Source organism: Papaver somniferum, chromosome 6 (assembly GCF_003573695.1).
Source record: "Papaver somniferum cultivar HN1 chromosome 6, ASM357369v1, whole genome shotgun sequence".
NCBI lineage: Eukaryota > Viridiplantae > Streptophyta > Magnoliopsida > Ranunculales > Papaveraceae > Papaver > Papaver somniferum.
In genome coordinates this window covers 139414109-139431158 of record NC_039363.1, presented here as the reverse complement: position 1 = coordinate 139431158, position 17050 = coordinate 139414109, and the positions used below count along the sequence as shown (strand labels likewise).

Below are 17050 nucleotides of genomic sequence, written 5' to 3'. Positions count from 1 at the left end.
AATATCACAGGTTGTGCGTTGTTCGATCAATTAGAATATCTGACCTTTTGGTTGTTGATTTAAATTGATCGTCTCTAGTATTTGATAAAGACTCGCAGATTTCTATTTGCTTGAGTATATATCAAATCGAGAGATTGAGATATAAACTCTTTGATATACTTCTTATCTAGATTGAGTCTGACTATCTAGTTGATTCTTTAGAAAGTATATTGGAGTTTTTCCATAAAGATTGCTAAGCGAAATATTAGGTATGGTTGTTGTACCCCCGCTTTTTCACTTACAACATTTGTGACATCAACAACCATGCAACAACATAACATACTTTCTCACATAGTAATTTTTCGTGAGATGTTTGGTCTGCTTCCCCTTATGGTAATAAATACGTGCAAGATGCTAATTCTAACATTAAAATTTAAGATTGGATTAGTAAGTAGATTAACTTCATTCAAGACAACAATCAACTTATTTCAATCTTCATTATTGCCTGATGTATTTGGAGGGGAAGGCGTTATAAATTTTTGCAAGATAAACGACTTAATCCTCTGACAATTGCTAGACATGTTATTAATCTTTCCATTGAACTGTTAATTCCTTGGTATGCAATGAACTAATCCACTACAAAATATTTTTTATATTCAAGTTAATGTATCTCAATATGATTTCCCACAAGAATGTGCTATGATTTACCATGATATTTCTTTTGAGAAAAACACTAATAAGTTAGGTATTAACGTTGTATTTACTGATGTTGCAGAGGATTACCAAGGGTCCAAAAATATCTTTGGAATATCAATAAGTCCCGAAGAGGCTGAAAGTTTCATTGTTCTTGAAGCAATAAAGTGGATCAGACACAAATCTTATACAAGTATTTGCATCAGAAGTGATGTTAATAATGATCAAAGTATTGCAAGATGCTAATGTTAGAGCACTGCTCGGTCGAACTCCCATGCGTTGCTATCTCAAGCATGTTTGTCAATGTTAGTGATCAAAACTATAAGTCTTGATTTCTAGTCTACTATAGCTAAGTCTCGGACTAGGATAGAAAGTATAGTTGAGCTCAAGAACTCTATGGAGATCATCATACAAGACGAAGAACTACTCAAGGAACTGGTGGAACTTCATCGACTAAAAGGTATGTGGAGACTTGAACTTATGTATCACTCAAAAGTCTACCTACTCTATCTCCTATCTTGACACAAAAATCGTTTTGCTATATAGACTTTGATTATACATATTTGCTATTTCGAGCCGAGTTTATCTCGCTTATCTATTTCTCGAAATATGTGTTGGTAAGCTTTTGCTTTGGCCAATTTCATCTTTACCTAGTGACGAAAGTCATGTTAAGTTTCAATCACTTGAAAATGACTTTGACGAAAAATGGTTTGTGAATAACAACTATATAACGTCCTCTAAGAATGTATCAATGATTGAAATGAGAGTTTACATTATATAACCATTGTTGTATATAAGCATTGTGTGGTAACACATACATGTATAAGTCCTTATTCCTTGAACCAAAGTATGTGTACTTCGCTGCTTAGGAAAACCGGAACAGAGTCCGCGAACCCAGTCCGCGTACTGTCGGAGGTTCTCTTCCCGAGAAAATCTTCTGGAGTTTGTAAACCATTTACAAAGTTATTCCGGGTACTTAAGTCCGCGTACTTAGGTTGGTTATTTCTAAAAACGATTATTCGTGAACTTATACTTATATAAACTAAGGAATGCAAGTTTTCAAACCGTGGCTATAATGTTCATGAATCGATTCGATTGAATCAAATCGTTTTTGCTTCGATTGTGTCTTGTATACTTCTATAAGATCTAAGAAATTGAACAACTCTCTAAGTAGTTCATTTGAGTCATTTGAACTAGTTATGGTAGAGAAGAATATGGTTGATATGAAAGTGTTAGTATGGCTAACCATTTGGTTAATTACTGTTGAACCAACGAATGTACATGTTTGGGTATGGTTACACAAACATAAACGTGCATTTCATTTGTGTGTAACAAGCTAAGTTTTCGATTAACGGTTAAAAGATATTAGCTTGAATCTAATCAGGTTTTCATCTAACGGTGAATATTGAATGCTTTGTTACTAAGATAACATTGGTTGCAAACCCTGATTTGAAAGACTATATAAGGGAGAACTCTAACAACTGGTAAACCTAATCCCCACACCTCCTGTGTGATACTAGTTTTATAAACTAGAGTAGATTGTCCTTTAACCTTAGGTTTCTACCGAGACCCTGTAGGTTAACGACTTGAAGACTTCATTGGGATTGTGAAGCCAGACCGATACTACTTTCTCGTAGTTGTGTGATCTGATCTTGCTGATTCTATCGTATTGAGTACAATCGTAACAATTGGCTTGAGATTGATATCTCCGACAGGAAAGATATAAAAGTAATCACAAACATCTTCGTATCATCGTTTGTGATTCCACAATATCTTCTTTCGCCGCGTCGATTAAGATTATTATGAAGTGATTGATAATACCGAATTTTTCTTCGGGAATATAAGTCTGGTTTATCAATTGGTTCCTGTTCACCTTGATTTATCAAAAGACGGAACAAAACTCGTAGGTATTTCTGTGGGAGACAGATTTATCTATTACCTTAGACTTTTCTGTGTGAAACAAATTTGTTTATTAAAGTCTCCGACTTTGGGTCGTAGCTACTCTTAGTTGTGGGTGAGATCAGCTAAGGGAATCAAGTGCGTAGTATCCTGCTGGGATCAGAGACGTAAGGAGCGCAACTGTACCTTGGATTAGTGTGAGATTGGTTGGGGTTCAACCACAGTCCAGACCGAAGTTAGTTTATAGTAGGCTAGTATCTGTAGCGGCTTAATATACAATGTGTATTCAATCTGGACTATGTCCCGGGATTTTTCTGCATTTGCGGTTTCCTCGTTAACAAAATTTCTGGTGTCTGTGTTATTTCTTTTCCACATTATATTGTTTATCTTTATAAGTGAAATATCACAGGTTGTTCATTTGAATCAATCAATTGGGAAATCCGACCTTTGGTTGTTGATTGAAATTGATTGATCCTTGAACATTGGTCTTTGGTACCGTTCAAGTGATTTCTCTTGTATTCAATTAGACTCGCAGATTTCTATTTGCTTGAGTAAGAACTGAATCGAGAAAGAGAGATATAACTCTTTGATATACTTTATTAAGATTGAGTCTAGTTGATTCTCTTGAAAGTATATTAGAGTTAGTTCATACATATTGCTAATCAAAATATTGGGTGTGGTTGTTGTACCCCCGCTTTTTTTAGCTAATTATAACATTAGCATTCAAGAGGGTATCAAATAAGTGGATTAATTCCAGTCAAGACGGTAATCAACTTATTTCAATCTTCACTATTGTCGGGCGTATTTGAAGGAAAAGGCGTTACAAAGTTTTCCAATACAAACGACTTAATCCTCTGACAACTGAGTAGACATGCATGTTATTAATCCTTCTAATGAAACTGTCAATTACTTGTTATCCAATGAGCTAATCCACCAAAATTTATTTTTTCTTGTTCAAGTAAATGTCTCTCAAGATGATATCCCACAAGAATGTGCTCTGATTTACTGTGATGTATCCTTTGACACAAATAATGATAATCCAGGTGTCAGCATTGTATTTACTGATTTTACTGATGTTTCCGGAAATTACCAAGGATGCAGAACTATCTTTGGCATATCAATTAGTTCCAAAAAGGCAAAAAATTTCGTCGTTATTGGAGCAATAAAGTAGGTCGGAAACAAATCCTATATATTTTCATTAGAAAGTAATGCTAATAATTTCATTTCCGACCTTAATAAAATTAGATTAGCTGGTTAAGTTATTCTATCTTAAAATATACCAGATTATATCGGACACTTTTGTTTTTTGAAAACTTAATACTACGTAAAAAAAAATTCACGCTCCAACCTTTATATCAAATTTTTATGTAAGAACTACATCCGATGGGATTCTAATACCTTGAGTTTTCTAGCAAAAAAACTAAGGTGGTCATCATATCCAAATTGGTCATAAGGAAGACTCACATATGAAATATCGTCATCATCATCCTCTTATATCATCACCATCATCATCCGCTTTGAATGAAAAAAAATGCTTAAAGAAATGGAAAAAAAAAAAGCTTAGTAAAAAAAAGAAGCACACCCTGTGGGACTCGAACCCACAACCGCCTGATTAGAAGTCAGACGCCTTATCCATTAGGCCACGGGTGCTTGTTTGTTAAATTGACCATGCTAAACAAAAATACAGAACTGGTTTGTCAGCTTCTAAAACCCTAGCAAGTGGGAATGATCATAGCCAAAATTAGGTTTGAGCATTTGGTGACTTTGGTCTCAAAACTCTTAAGAAACACCATCTTCTCTTCTTGATACTAGGCGGCGGTGGGATTTGATGGAATTTTCCCAAACAAAGGAGGTAGTTATGGCATCATCAATTCTAGATGCGGGAATAAGTTGTTTTGATATTGAAATAAGAGCAGAACAACTTCGTTTTGAATCATGTGCTTCTCTTCCTCATGGTCTCGTCAGCTTATGTGAACGCTTCTTTGTCTCCTCTCAAGTTCGCGAATTTTCCTTTTCTTCTTCTGGTTCTATCCTCCGCTGGTTATGGAACAAGGTATGTTTGTCTCTGTCTCTCTCTATCAAATACCCCAAATTTTGATTTTTTTTCTGATTTTTGATTTGTTGGAGTTGTTTGTTTGTTGCATGCTGTAGCACATGTTCAAAATTTTCCTGCTGAACCAATTAGTCCTCTTGTTTCTAATTCTGATGGCACTTATATCATTAGAGGTGGTTGCTCCGGTAACATATATCTTTGGGAGGTTTCTAGTGGATGACTACTCAAGAAGTGGAATGATCATTATAGAGGTGTAACTTGTTTAGTATTATCTGATGATAAATCTCTTTTGATTTCCAGGGTTGAGGATGGATGTGTCTGTGTCTGGTCTCTTCTCATGTAATATATCGTTTTGTGTTATTACAATTCATCTCTATTTTGTTTGCTTATCATAATAGTTTTTTTTAGTTGTTGTACCCCCGCGTTTTTAGTTGGTATGTCAAGTTTGGTTATCATATTTTAGTATCAAAACTCATCTAGAGTCGCTTTATTAAATACTACAGTCAACTTCGTTTAGGTTAGACTAGAAAGTCTAGGAATGTTGAGACGTACAAGTATTACTCCGAAGACCTGAAGAATGTGAAGAAGTGTTGACGACAACGAAGATATTATCCTTCCACTTGAGGTTAGTAATATTGACTTGATCTTGTTTCCATTTCTAACGTATCTTTCTAGTCGTGTTATATTGAAAACATAACATGCGAAGCTGTATATATTTGTATATAATACTCTAGTGATGAGACTTGGTCATAATTGTATGATCAAAGTATCAAGGAAATATATTACGAAGTATAAACACTCATCTTTTGGAACTTCGTAAATACGACATCGACATAATCTATATATTATAAATATTTGTTGGATTATGTGTGCATTATATAGGTGTGATTTCATCCTAGAAAACTATGTATCACTATATTAGTTTAAGGAAGTAGATGTATGAACTTGTTTTCATAATTGAAAGGAAAATCATGATTGGTCTTGTTCTTTATTGAATATCTTTTGGATGATCAATGGAAGATGACAGTGGTAGGACCTATCTTAACTTATGTTGAGACTTGGGGTATAACCGGTCATAGCCTATAGTATATAGCTAGTTGTAATCGGTCACAAGTTACATTGTAAATTTAGGTGTAACCGATCACAAGCTATATTGGAATGCAAGTTGTAACCAGTCAAAAGTTACTTTGGAATTCAAGGTATAACCGGTCACAATATGAATTGGAAGTTAGTTGTACCGGTCACAAGATTCATTTAGGAAGCAAGGTGTATCCGATCACAAGTTACTTCGGGAAGCAAGGTGTAATAGGTAACAAGCTACTTTGTGGAGAAAGGTGTAACCGATTACAACCTATGTTGGGAATCACATTATAACCGGTCACAACATATTTTGGAGTGATGGTTTGATCGGTTCATGAGCAAAACTAAGTATCCATGGTTCACATATTTCTTCATGGTGTGTGTGAATTAGGATTTTGGGTTTGTTAAGATGAGAATCTTATAGATGTCGTCATTATTTGAACATGTACATAACTCTTATCATTAATTATTCAAAGATATTCCTTTACACTCAAGGCGATACTGGTCCGAAATATTGAAAAACATTTAATTATGATCATCATCATATATGTTTTAATTACCATCAATTAAAGCATATCATCTGGAAAATATTATTAGTTAATGTGCTAGACTAATATAGAAGTTTTCTATGAGAGTTTTCAGAAATATTGGTTAACATTAATTGGAAATAGGAAAACCGAAATTAGTCACTTTAATGCATATCTTGAGAACGGTTTTGGGATTACCTTGTCGTCCAAACAACCTTGGTCTATAAATACTTGAGTTTGCATTTTTTGCAAACTATCCTAAGAGCCAGACAAACTTCATTCTTGTTGTTTCTGGTGGAGCCGTCTATCCGAGAGGAAAGTACCCTAACTAGGAAAAATCTCTTACGACTGCTCGTTTAAAGACTTCTGTGGGATCAAGAAGCTCTACGAGTACCGTTGGTGAGAAACTAGATAATTGTAGTGTTATTAGTTTTCGATTATTGATCTGATTGACTAATGGTTGTTGAAACTTTGATTGCACCTAGTTTGTTTATTCTTGAGAACCTTCTGTTCTGATATAAGGATCACTCAAAGTATTGACGGGATCTTTAGAACCATCTTCGGATATGAAGACATCTTGTGATAATCCATTTTTAACAGACGCCTTAATGTGTGTGATTGATCACAAGAGGATTTAAGTTGTGTAGTGCAGGTTATTATTGAAGACAAACGAAGATTAAAGACGACGAAATTTTTCTTATTAGTTTTCGTATCTTGTGAATAGTGTGCACAACCTTGATCGGCTGGGATCCAACTAGAATCGATTTATCTTTGATAGGCTTGTTTTATCAGTTGCGTGAGATCGAAGAATATTATTTGGTGGCATTCATCAGTGTCCGAATATGATTAGTTTTAAATCTAGAATTTGATTATTTTGGTAATCAAAATTTAGATTGATCTAAACCCGACAAATGAGTTTATTAGATTAAACGGAAGAGCCTTTTTCAAACTCATATCACAAAGATTGAATAAAATTGTTACCAAACAGATTTTCATCATTTACTGTTTGGAATACGATCCAAAGAAGTTGTGATTCACGTGAGTAACTTTAGAAGTCGAAGGCGCAGGGATACCGAGGAAACTAAGTAGCTAGGGATAGTCTGCTTGGTCTCAACTATACGAAGTTGGTATTGGATTTTTTATAGCGACTTAATTATGAGAGTATTCAGAACTGGACTAGCAACTGGAGTTTTTATGCATTTGCGGTTTCCTCGTTAACAAAATCTTGATGTGTCATTTACTTTGTTTTCTGCATAATAATCGTTATTATAATTAAGTAAATTACACACGTACGTTAACTCTGTAACTTGATATTGATCCTATAGAGTTTCAGTTTAATACCGTACCTATTATCAAGTGCACACTTTGTTTTCGTATCGTCTCGATCTTGTATCCATAGTCAATCACACAAGTGATCTTGTTGTTGTATTGTCTCGATCTCGTATCCATCGACGATCACATGAGATGTGAACCAAATTTGTTGTACATTGTCTCGACTATGTCCACAGACGATCACATTCGGTAAATGACTTTTAGGTGGATAATTAAAACGGTAAATGACTTTTAGGTGTTTAAAAGATTGCGGCGTATTTAGGTACCCTCGTCTTTTCAGATCATATACAAGTATTTTCATTAGAAAGTAATGCTAATAAATTTCATCTTTGACCTCAATAAAATTTATTATTAGATTAGCTGATTAAGTTATTATATCTTAAAATGGCAGTGACTAAATACAATCCTCGTAAAATTAAATACAACCTTCTTCTTGAAAATAAAATATTGGCAAACCCACCAAATATATGTGAGCAAAACCCACATTTGTCTTCACCATCCTTATTCTCTTGCTGCCATATTATTTTGAACCTGAACATGATTTGAATGTTCTCATCGACTAATGGTTAGATATTGAGTAAGTGAAAAAGGAGTGCTCCTTCCCCAATGATGCCATAACCGATCCGGTCGGGTCTCCTTAGTTGCTATCACTAAAAAAATGAAATTAAGTTTAGATCTAATACACCCGATTAAGGAAAGAATTATTGATATGAATTTTTAAAAAGTTTATTGATATTATTAATGCACGTAAAATCAGAAAATAATTAAAATTTACTTAGAATAATTTGCATACAATACAATTACTCATGAATAATAAGACTATGGTGGACGCAAATGTTAGGTTTATTTTGTTTCTTTTATTGCAAATTAGGGTTTGGGATGGTTTTGATTTTTTGCCTTTAAATAGATTTTGTGTTTATAGCCTGAAGCTGAAGAAGAAAACGTTGGGAGTTTATTCAGAAACTAATTAAAATTTACTTAGAGTAATTTGCATACAATACAATTACCCATGAATAATAAGACTATGGTGGACGCAAATGTTAGGTTTATTTTGTTTCTTTTTTTGCAAATTAGGGTTTGGAATGGTTTTGATTTTTTTTCCTTTGAATAGATTTTGTGTTTATAGCTTGAAGCTGAAGAAGAAAACGTTTGGAGTTATTCCAAAGAAAGCAATCATATAAAATATCATCATCATATTCCGCTTGGAATGCAAAAAAACAAAAAAAATGCTTAAAAAATATGGAAAAAATGTGCGTAGAAAAAGAAGAAGCACACCCGGTGGGACTCGAACCCACAATCGCCTGATTAGAAGTCAGACGCCTTATCCATTAGGCCACGGGTGCTTGTTTGTTAAAGTGACCCTGCTAAATAAATAGAAAGTACTGATTCACCAGCTTCTAAAACCCTAGCAAGTGGGAATGAGAAATCACTCTCAGGGGTTTATTGATCGTAGCCAAATTAGGTTTGAGCATTTGGTGACTTTGGTCTCAAAACTCTTAAGAAACACCACCTTCTCCTCTTAATACCAGGCGGTGGTGGGAATTGATGGAAATTTCCAAAACAATGGAGGTGGTAATGGCATCATCAAAACTAGATGCAGGAATAAGTTGTTTTGATATTGAAACAGGAGCAGAACAACTTCGTCTCAAATCATGTGCTTCTCCTCCTCATGGTCTCATCAGCTTATCTGAACGCTTCTTTGTCTCCTCTCAAGTTCGCGAATCCTCCTCTTCTTCTTCTGGTTCTATCCTCCACTGGTCCCGGGACAAGGTTTGTTTCTCTCTCTCCAACTACCCCCAGTTTGATTTTGTTCTGATTTTTAATTTGTTGGTGTGGTTTTGTTTGTTGCAGCCTGTAGCAGATGTTAAAAGCTTTCCTGCTGAACCAATTAGTCCTCTTGTTTCTAATTCTGACGGCACTTATATCATTGGCGGTGGTTGCTCTGGTAACATTTACCTCTGGGAGGTTGCTAGTGGAAGACTACTCAAGAAGTGGAATGCTCATTATAGAGGTGTAACTTGTTTGGTATTGTCTGATGATGAATCTCTTTTGATTTCCGGGGCTGAGGATGGATGTGTCCGTGTCTGGTCTCTTCTCATGTAATATATGGTTTTGTGTTATTACAATTCATCTCTATTTTGTTTGCTTATTATAACAGTTGTTTTTCATTGCTTCAAAATAGTCACAGGCTCATTGTTGCATTCTGTGTGTACTTGTGTAAACAGGATATTTGATGATATTGGAAGGACGGCCGCCACACATCTGTATGAACATAACTTTTCTGAACATACTCTAAAGGTGACCGATATTGTTACAGGCCATGGGGGATGCAATGCAATTATTATTTCTTCATCTGAGGACCGTACGTGTAAGGTTTGGTTTGTTCGTATTTAAATAGTAGTTAGTTATCTACTTGTATAGAGATAGACGAATTATTGCATAGGTATATCCTGCTTGAATTTGGAGGAAATTCATGGTGCTTGTTAGAGTCTGGACATTGTCATAACTACCCAACTCTTTAGGTTTGTTGTCATTATCAACCTACAACATCCACAGAGTTTGTTCATTTTGAACCTTTTTACGTTTCACGATAGCCTTATTTCCATCTCAGCCTTATATTTTATCATATTTCTTCAATTGAGTTTCACGATAGCCTTATTTCCATCTCAGCCTTATATTTTATTATATTTCTTCAATTGAGTTAAAGTGCTGTACATAGTCGTCTGATTAACTTGATTTTGCTAGCAAAAGAAATTAGTCAATTACTGGTTTCAAACTTGTTTGTTCACTAAATTAGTTAATGAGTTTCTCTATAAACAATGCCATATCTCAGAAACTGTAAATTAGTGGCACAACTTTGTATCAACATCTATTTAATCCTGGTCACCAACCTTTATTTGACTTAAAAAGCATGCCCTCATAACTCACTAATCTTAAAAGTATGGTTCTTTGTTTCTAGCCTTTGAATATGTAGAATTCTTCTTGATATTGCTTTATGCTCTGGTGTGGCGCAACATCTCTCAGGTTTGGAGCTTATCTAAAGGGAAGTTGTTGAGAACAATAGACTTCCCTTCAGCGATTAATGCAGTCGCACTAGACCCCTGTGAACACATATTTTACGCTGGTGGTAAGGATGGCAAGATGTACGTTGTGTCACTTACTGGTGAGAACACCTCTGCGAGCAAGTATGGGATGCATATAGTTGGAGCATTATCTGATAACAGGTTTTCCATCCCCCTCACCTTAGTGCGACTCTCTGTGATCTCTTTATTCACAGTATCAATGAGAATCTGCTGTGATATATATTGTGTTTTCTTTTTAAAAAGGTTAATATGATTTCGACCTGGCATGTTTTTCTAATCTGGTAGCTCCGGGATAAACAACATCATGTTGATTCACTTCTTGCTAAATGCTAGTTCTTTAGCATTATGCTTTACCGGCTTCATGTTGTTGTTTTCTAACTTGTGATGGTTCTTTTACAGCAATACTGCTGTCACTTGCTTAGCATTTAGCAAAAGTGGAGTCCTATTAGTCTCTGGGTGGGAGGACGGCAGAATTCGGATTTGGGACACAAAAAGCAAGCAAATTGTCCGTATGCTGCAACACTCAAAAGGTATTGTTCAGGCTATTTAATTATCCGTTGCTTGCGTATGAATATGAACTTAGATTCTAAATTCTTGGTACGTGTAACCCCAGGTCAAGTCAGCAATGTTATTGTCGTCCATCGGCCACTCAATTCGGCCTCTCAGACATCAATGGCAACACAATCATCGGCATCTAAAAGGAACGCATCATTGCTACCACCACTGGATAAATATGTAACCTCAACAGATGACAATGATGACTTTAAGACTGTTACTGCATCTCAACCTCCTCTTTCTAGAGTTACAGACGCTTTATACTGCAGTTCTGATGTGATGAAAAGTCAAATAAAAGAACTCCAGGTATTTCTTTGTTGGTTGGTTTTAGTCATTCGTGGAGTTTTATTCTGCAGTAGACATTTAAGCTTATGTAACCTTTTATTTTCAGTTTCTGATTTCAAAATTCTAATCCAGATTTTGTATCAGTGATCAGTATATCATGTATTGCAACTTGTGTAAGCCCTAAACATATCTCTGATTTTGGTCTACTAACATTATTTCAGCAAGAGGGTTCGACTGCTGCTTCTCAACTGGAATTGGATAGACTAAGGGTAGAGTGCAAAAGATCTCTGCAGATGTCCGAGCAATGGAAGAAGATGCACGGTGACCTGCATCAGTTCTGCGCAGACGAATTAGTAGATTATGGGCGAAATGGGTGTGCTAAATAAAAACAGTGCTACCTGTGGCCCAGAGTGATCAGATTTTGTACTTATAAGTAAGTAAATTCTTTACGTTAATTTTAGGAACTGAAATTATTTATTTATTTGAGACATGATAGTGGAATTTTTGGCAAATTTATTATTGAGATCACGATTTAATTTTAACTACTGAAAAATTCTGATATAGCACTAGAAATGATACTGAAATGCTTCACTAAAACTATCATGGGAATAATAGGTGTAGGAGTAACCTCGATTGCAGCAGACGAGTAAACGTGTTTGAATTTTGAACTGATGTAGTCCGATTCTTAGAATTCTACTTTCATTTGTGCCTCCTTTGCACCAATGTTGAGCCATAACCTTTAGCAAAATAGATGTCTAGCTGATCACTTTGGTGCCAACTGCCAAAAACATAAGGTGACCAACACCTCACTACAGGCCATTCGGTTTTGTGTCAGCCAACGTTAGTGGCATAGTGTTAAACACACTGACTAGCTATCCAAAGGGTACCCATACCCGTTCGACTCGTTTGGAAGATCAACTCTCTAGTAGGATGAGACTCACTCCAGCAGGATAATTTCCACTTATGGCGATCTTATATTAACAAAGATGGTAGTGGGTGATCCTTCATGATGGTTCAGAAGCAATCAACATTTCTTTTGGATTCTTTTTATGCACTTAGATTTTTTGCTTGCGGAGAAAGTGAACAAACTCATTTCAGAATAATATTAGTTAACAGGAGAGAGAGATGGGGGAAGGGTTGGGTTATCTGTGTTTTGGATTGGAGTTGCAGAAGTGAGAACACGCAACACCTAATAAAAACATAGATGATCCTCTCTCTCAATCTTTTTCTGATCACCTCTGTCAAAAATGTACAACTGGCTTCTTGAATGCTGATCATGATTTGATCTGAAACTCTGCTCCTTGATCTATTCCAAGGTCATTATCACCTTAAAATTTCAGACACAACAAAGCTGTATAGTCAAACAGAACCCTTTATACCCCTCTCACACTGGTAAACAGTAACTCATCAGATATCATCATGTCACTCACTATATACAGTAACAATATTAATGTTGAAGTGACACTCATCTAGAATCTGTATAGAATCTAAAGTAAATATCAGATATGCATGAACAAAACTGCCAACTTTGTGTCAAATCAGTCTGCAGTAATTTTCACAGGAAGACTATTCTTACAATTGTTTACCACTGGAATCTAGATTGCAGAGTCTTGTGCGTGCAACCACTTGTGCTATTGAGCGTTACATACAGTGGCGTGGGCGGGTGGTCCTGGTGGACTTGGTGATGTATAATGCCTCACCGAGCAGAAAGAAACAAAATTAAGGTAGAAACTCGCAAGTGCTTGCAGGAGTCGTCCCATTGTTGTCATTTTGTTTTTCACTATTTCCTCGAAATACCATTTAGACTGGTAAGTTTAACATTATACAACTCTATCTATCGTGTAGCTGGCTGTATACCCCACCACTGTCATAAACACAACAAGCTCTAGTTCAGAGATGATAATGTATGCAAAATTAAAAGGTTACTGAGATGCAGAAAATTACCTGCTACTATTATGTATCAAGGCTTTAGCTTAGAACTTCAAATTTTCATGGGATCCCAGTGAAACAGAGTCGGCCTTGGTATTACCATCGGAGCAGAAGAATGCAGTAGAAGCATGATAACCGGGGGAGATAGTTAATACCATGAAGTTGGCTATCAACTAGGCACCTGGTTATCGCGGACACGTGCCATCGTCGGAATGGTAATACAGTGGGTCCAAGTAGGAGGAAGGGTTAGAAAATTGGAATACTCATTTAAAGGGGTCTGGTGAGACTTCTGAATTAGGGTCTTATCCTCTGACACATGGCATGTGAGTGTATGTGGGTGGTGTTGGTCTTTAAAGTTTTAAGTAAATTTTCATTATGATTATGATTCAATTCAAATACAGTAAACCTTACTTCCAAAGTCGAGTTTTACTCCATTCTAATTGTAATTTTTAGTTTTACTGTTTATGATCGACTCACAAAATTCATTGGCTTCAAATACTAGACCTTTTGGTTCAACCAGGGACCAACTCAACTGTCGGACGCTAGATTAGATAAACCAGATGGTTGCAAAATTTGCCAAAATGTGCAATACTATGGTAAAAGAAAAGAACCCCAAAACAACTTTGTAGCTATAAAATGGGATAAAAGCAGCATCTGTAATTGTATAATAATATTCAACCACTTGGTATATATATATATAGTCTTCCTACTACTGGATTCTTAGTCGGTTCTTCCTCCTAATAATTCTCAACACTTATTCTTACTTCTTTTCTTTTCTCTGTATAATATTCTCTTTTTATCTTCTCCTTACCCTCCTAGTTTCTCCATCATCATCAACTACTACCGTGCTATTGCATTTTCTGATAAAACTCCCACTGGTTTACTTTCTCTTTATAAGCTTACCCATTCCTCTGTCTTTCAGATTTCTCAGTGTGTTCTTCTCAGCTTTTCTTCAGATTTCCTTGTCAATTCTTCTTTCTAGCCTTTGCATACTTTTTTTTAGGCTACTTCTCGGTTTAGAGTGAGAAAGAATCAATGGATGTGGACTTTCTGAAGTCTGCAACAGAAGAGCAAACAATGGAAATGATGATGATGATGATGCAAATGGAAAAGCTCCCAACAGATTACCCAGGACCCCATCATCAACACGAAGGAACTGATTCCCAGTCCATGGAGTTCTCTGGAAGTAGCATTGATTCATTAACACATCACAGTTATGACGACAACCCACACCAATCTTCATCACTTGCATTGGTTAATCATCACCACCATCATGCTAATCCTTCCACATTATCATTTATCGGCAATAATTCATCAGTTCATCATCAAGAACAAGTTAACATGTCTAGTGCTATGGTAGCTGGGAATAACAAATACTCCTCAGGTCATCATGCAGGTGAATTATCTGGTGCTAATGCGAATGGTGCATTTTCGAATAAAAGAAGTTCAATGGCAGCAATGCGAGAAATGATATTCCGGATAGCAGCAATGCAACCAATTCATATTGATCCGGAGTCGGTTAAACCACCGAAGAGAAAGAACGTAAAGATATCTAAAGACCCACAAAGCGTAGCGGCAAGACATCGCAGGGAAAGGATAAGTGAGAGGATAAGGATACTTCAAAGACTTGTTCCAGGAGGAACTAAAATGGACACTGCTTCAATGTTAGATGAAGCAATTCATTACATGAAGTTCTTGAAAACACAAGTTCAATCTTTGGAGAAAGTTGCTACGAACAATATCAACACTAGTACAGGAACTACTGGATCACCACCGCTTGGATTTGGTGCAAATTATTCTTCATTGGCAAAAGCTTACCAATATTTACCTACTCAGCATCAAATAATGTTCAACCCTAATAATACTCATCATCAAATGCTTAACTGAATGAAGTGAGAATAAGGGAATAATACTAGGCTATCAAGAAATCAAAAGAGAGTTAATTAGTTCAGCATCACCACCATAATCATCAACTATACATACAGTGATTGTGCAGTGATGTTAAATTGTTAATTACTGTTTTATTATAATAAAGTGTTTGTAATTAGGAGACCGATTTTTCTAAGTAATGATAATGATTTATTGTAAGTTTCTCATCAATCATCCTTGTATACTTCTTTATATTTTCGGAAATGGACCAGGTACGTAAAATTCTTGTTATTTATATCAAAGGCCCGCCTATATATTGACGTACCATGAAACTACTGTAGTTAAGCTGTAATGTATAATCGATATCAAGAACGAGCAAGAAAACACACATAATTTGTGTACTTACTACTAGCAGGACAATGTACCTTAAACAAGCGAGAGGTTGATGTGCAAGTTGAGCAACGGCATTTCTGGTTCTGGCTGAGGCTAAAAGGGGTTTGTGTTTGTGATCGATATTAGTTCAAGATAATACACATGATAAACGTGTTTAATGATACGTTAAATGGCCGTGTCTTATCCCGTGTCAGGATAACAAAGAGAGAGATAATGAAAACAAATGAAAAGAAAAAGTTGGTGTCATGCAGAGGATATATGCATGGCTACATACACGTGAACTTCTGACCAATTTTCGAATTATTAGTATGCGGTGGTTTTATCTATTTTGAATTCTTAGAGAATTTTGAAGGTTGCATTGTTGATTAATAGCCGCTCACGAGTTGCTTCTTGGGGAGCTTATTGACTAGGGAACGCCAGGGGGGTTTGAGAATCAAGTGACTCGATTCTTGATTCTCTGATTATTTTTTTACCATACTGCTATACTAATATAGTAGTATGTAAACAAGACAAGCTTCAACCTCATATTATGATTATTACCATATCCTACTAGAAATGCATTTACATTTTGATTCTATGCTCTGTTGACATCCAAATTTACAGAGAAACTAAAGATAATATAGATATCTCAAGGATAACTGGCCAGGGTATATGAGATTCAGTTTGGAGAGTTAGCTTGAATTTCTGTTATGAATCCAAGATACTATATAAGAACCACCCTCCATTATTAAGCTTACCGAGCAATATTAGCCATGTTAATATCCTTGCAAATATATGCGGAATCTTGGACGACGTACGGTCACTTTTGTGTAATCTTATATGTCAATTATTTATCCATTTCTAGGTACTTCACAGCTGCTTTCTTCTTCTTCTACATATTTTACAATATTGTTTGCATAATGGGTGGATAGTTTGTGCTAAATCATGTTTTGTTTTGATTCCATTTGATATTAAAAATTATCGAGGTAGTGTCTTTTCTAATGAGGTTGGTAAGCTGGAAGGAAACCGACAGTAGTACCAATCTGAGACAGAAATAAAGAGCTCTCATCTCTATATATCCATCATCTAGCTAAGGTTTTGATGAGTCCATACAAAGGAAAGATGGGTAGGGTTGGTTACCCAAAGTGCAGTATAGGGAAAGAATGTTGTCATCTCTCCATATAAATCCAGCATGAATTTTCATTTATTTCTAGATCCAAATCTATGAAGAAGAAGAAGATCGAAGCTCCAAATGGTCAAACATAAAATGTCTATAGTAGTAGTAAGTCTCACATGTGAGAAAGACCCCACTAAGATCCCAACATACCCATATAGGTGGGGGAGACTTTGAATCTAAAGTTTTGGAATGAAGCACCCAATTCACTAGTCTACCT

At 35.8% G+C, this 17050-nt stretch overlaps 2 protein-coding genes and 2 non-coding genes across 5 annotated transcripts; 2 read left to right on the top strand and 2 right to left on the bottom strand.

Moving 5' to 3' along the window:
- Positions 1-4148: 4148 nt before the first annotated feature.
- On the bottom strand, positions 4149-4221 carry TRNAR-UCU. The gene has a single exon. It is a non-coding gene; the product is annotated as a tRNA-Arg (tRNA).
- A 4612-nt stretch (positions 4222-8833) lies between these two features.
- Positions 8834-8906, bottom strand: TRNAR-UCU. Its single transcript has one exon. It is a non-coding gene; the product is annotated as a tRNA-Arg (tRNA).
- Positions 8907-8991: 85 nt separating this feature from the next.
- Positions 8992-13685, top strand: LOC113289526 (protein ROOT INITIATION DEFECTIVE 3-like). Of its 2 annotated transcripts, XM_026538794.1 has the most exons (8): positions 8992-9333; positions 9415-9662; positions 9789-9936; positions 10588-10787; positions 11046-11176; positions 11260-11507; positions 11708-11919; positions 13086-13685. In XM_026538794.1, the coding sequence occupies exons 1-7, from the start codon at positions 9109-9111 to the stop codon at positions 11870-11872; spliced, it is 1365 nt and encodes a 454-aa protein (XP_026394579.1). In that variant the 5' UTR covers positions 8992-9108; the 3' UTR covers positions 11873-11919; positions 13086-13685. The 2 variants fall into 2 exon arrangements, with proteins under 2 accessions (XP_026394579.1, XP_026394580.1); XM_026538795.1 differs by lacking the exon at positions 13086-13685 and having other exon boundaries at positions 11708-12028.
- Positions 13686-14450: 765 nt separating this feature from the next.
- Positions 14451-15302, top strand: LOC113291574 (transcription factor HEC2-like). Its single transcript, XM_026541095.1, has one exon. It carries the CDS (start codon positions 14451-14453, stop codon positions 15300-15302), a length of 852 nt encoding a protein of 283 aa, XP_026396880.1.
- Positions 15303-17050: the final 1748 nt, after the last annotated feature.

What these genes read in the sequence shown, in the direction of transcription:
- LOC113291574 (XM_026541095.1), top strand. Translation starts at nt 14,451, where the DNA reads ATGGATGTGGACTTTCTGAAGTCTGCAACAGAAGAGCAAACAATGGAA.
- LOC113289526 (XM_026538794.1), top strand. Translation starts at nt 9,109, where the DNA reads ATGGAAATTTCCAAAACAATGGAGGTGGTAATGGCATCATCAAAACTA. An exon ending in GGAGCATTATCTGATAACAG is followed by an intron (nt 10,788 to 11,045) that starts GTTTTCCATCCC and finishes GTTCTTTTACAG; the next exon opens with CAATACTGCTGTCACTTGCT. An exon ending in TATGCTGCAACACTCAAAAG is followed by an intron (nt 11,177 to 11,259) that starts GTATTGTTCAGG and finishes GTGTAACCCCAG; the next exon opens with GTCAAGTCAGCAATGTTATT.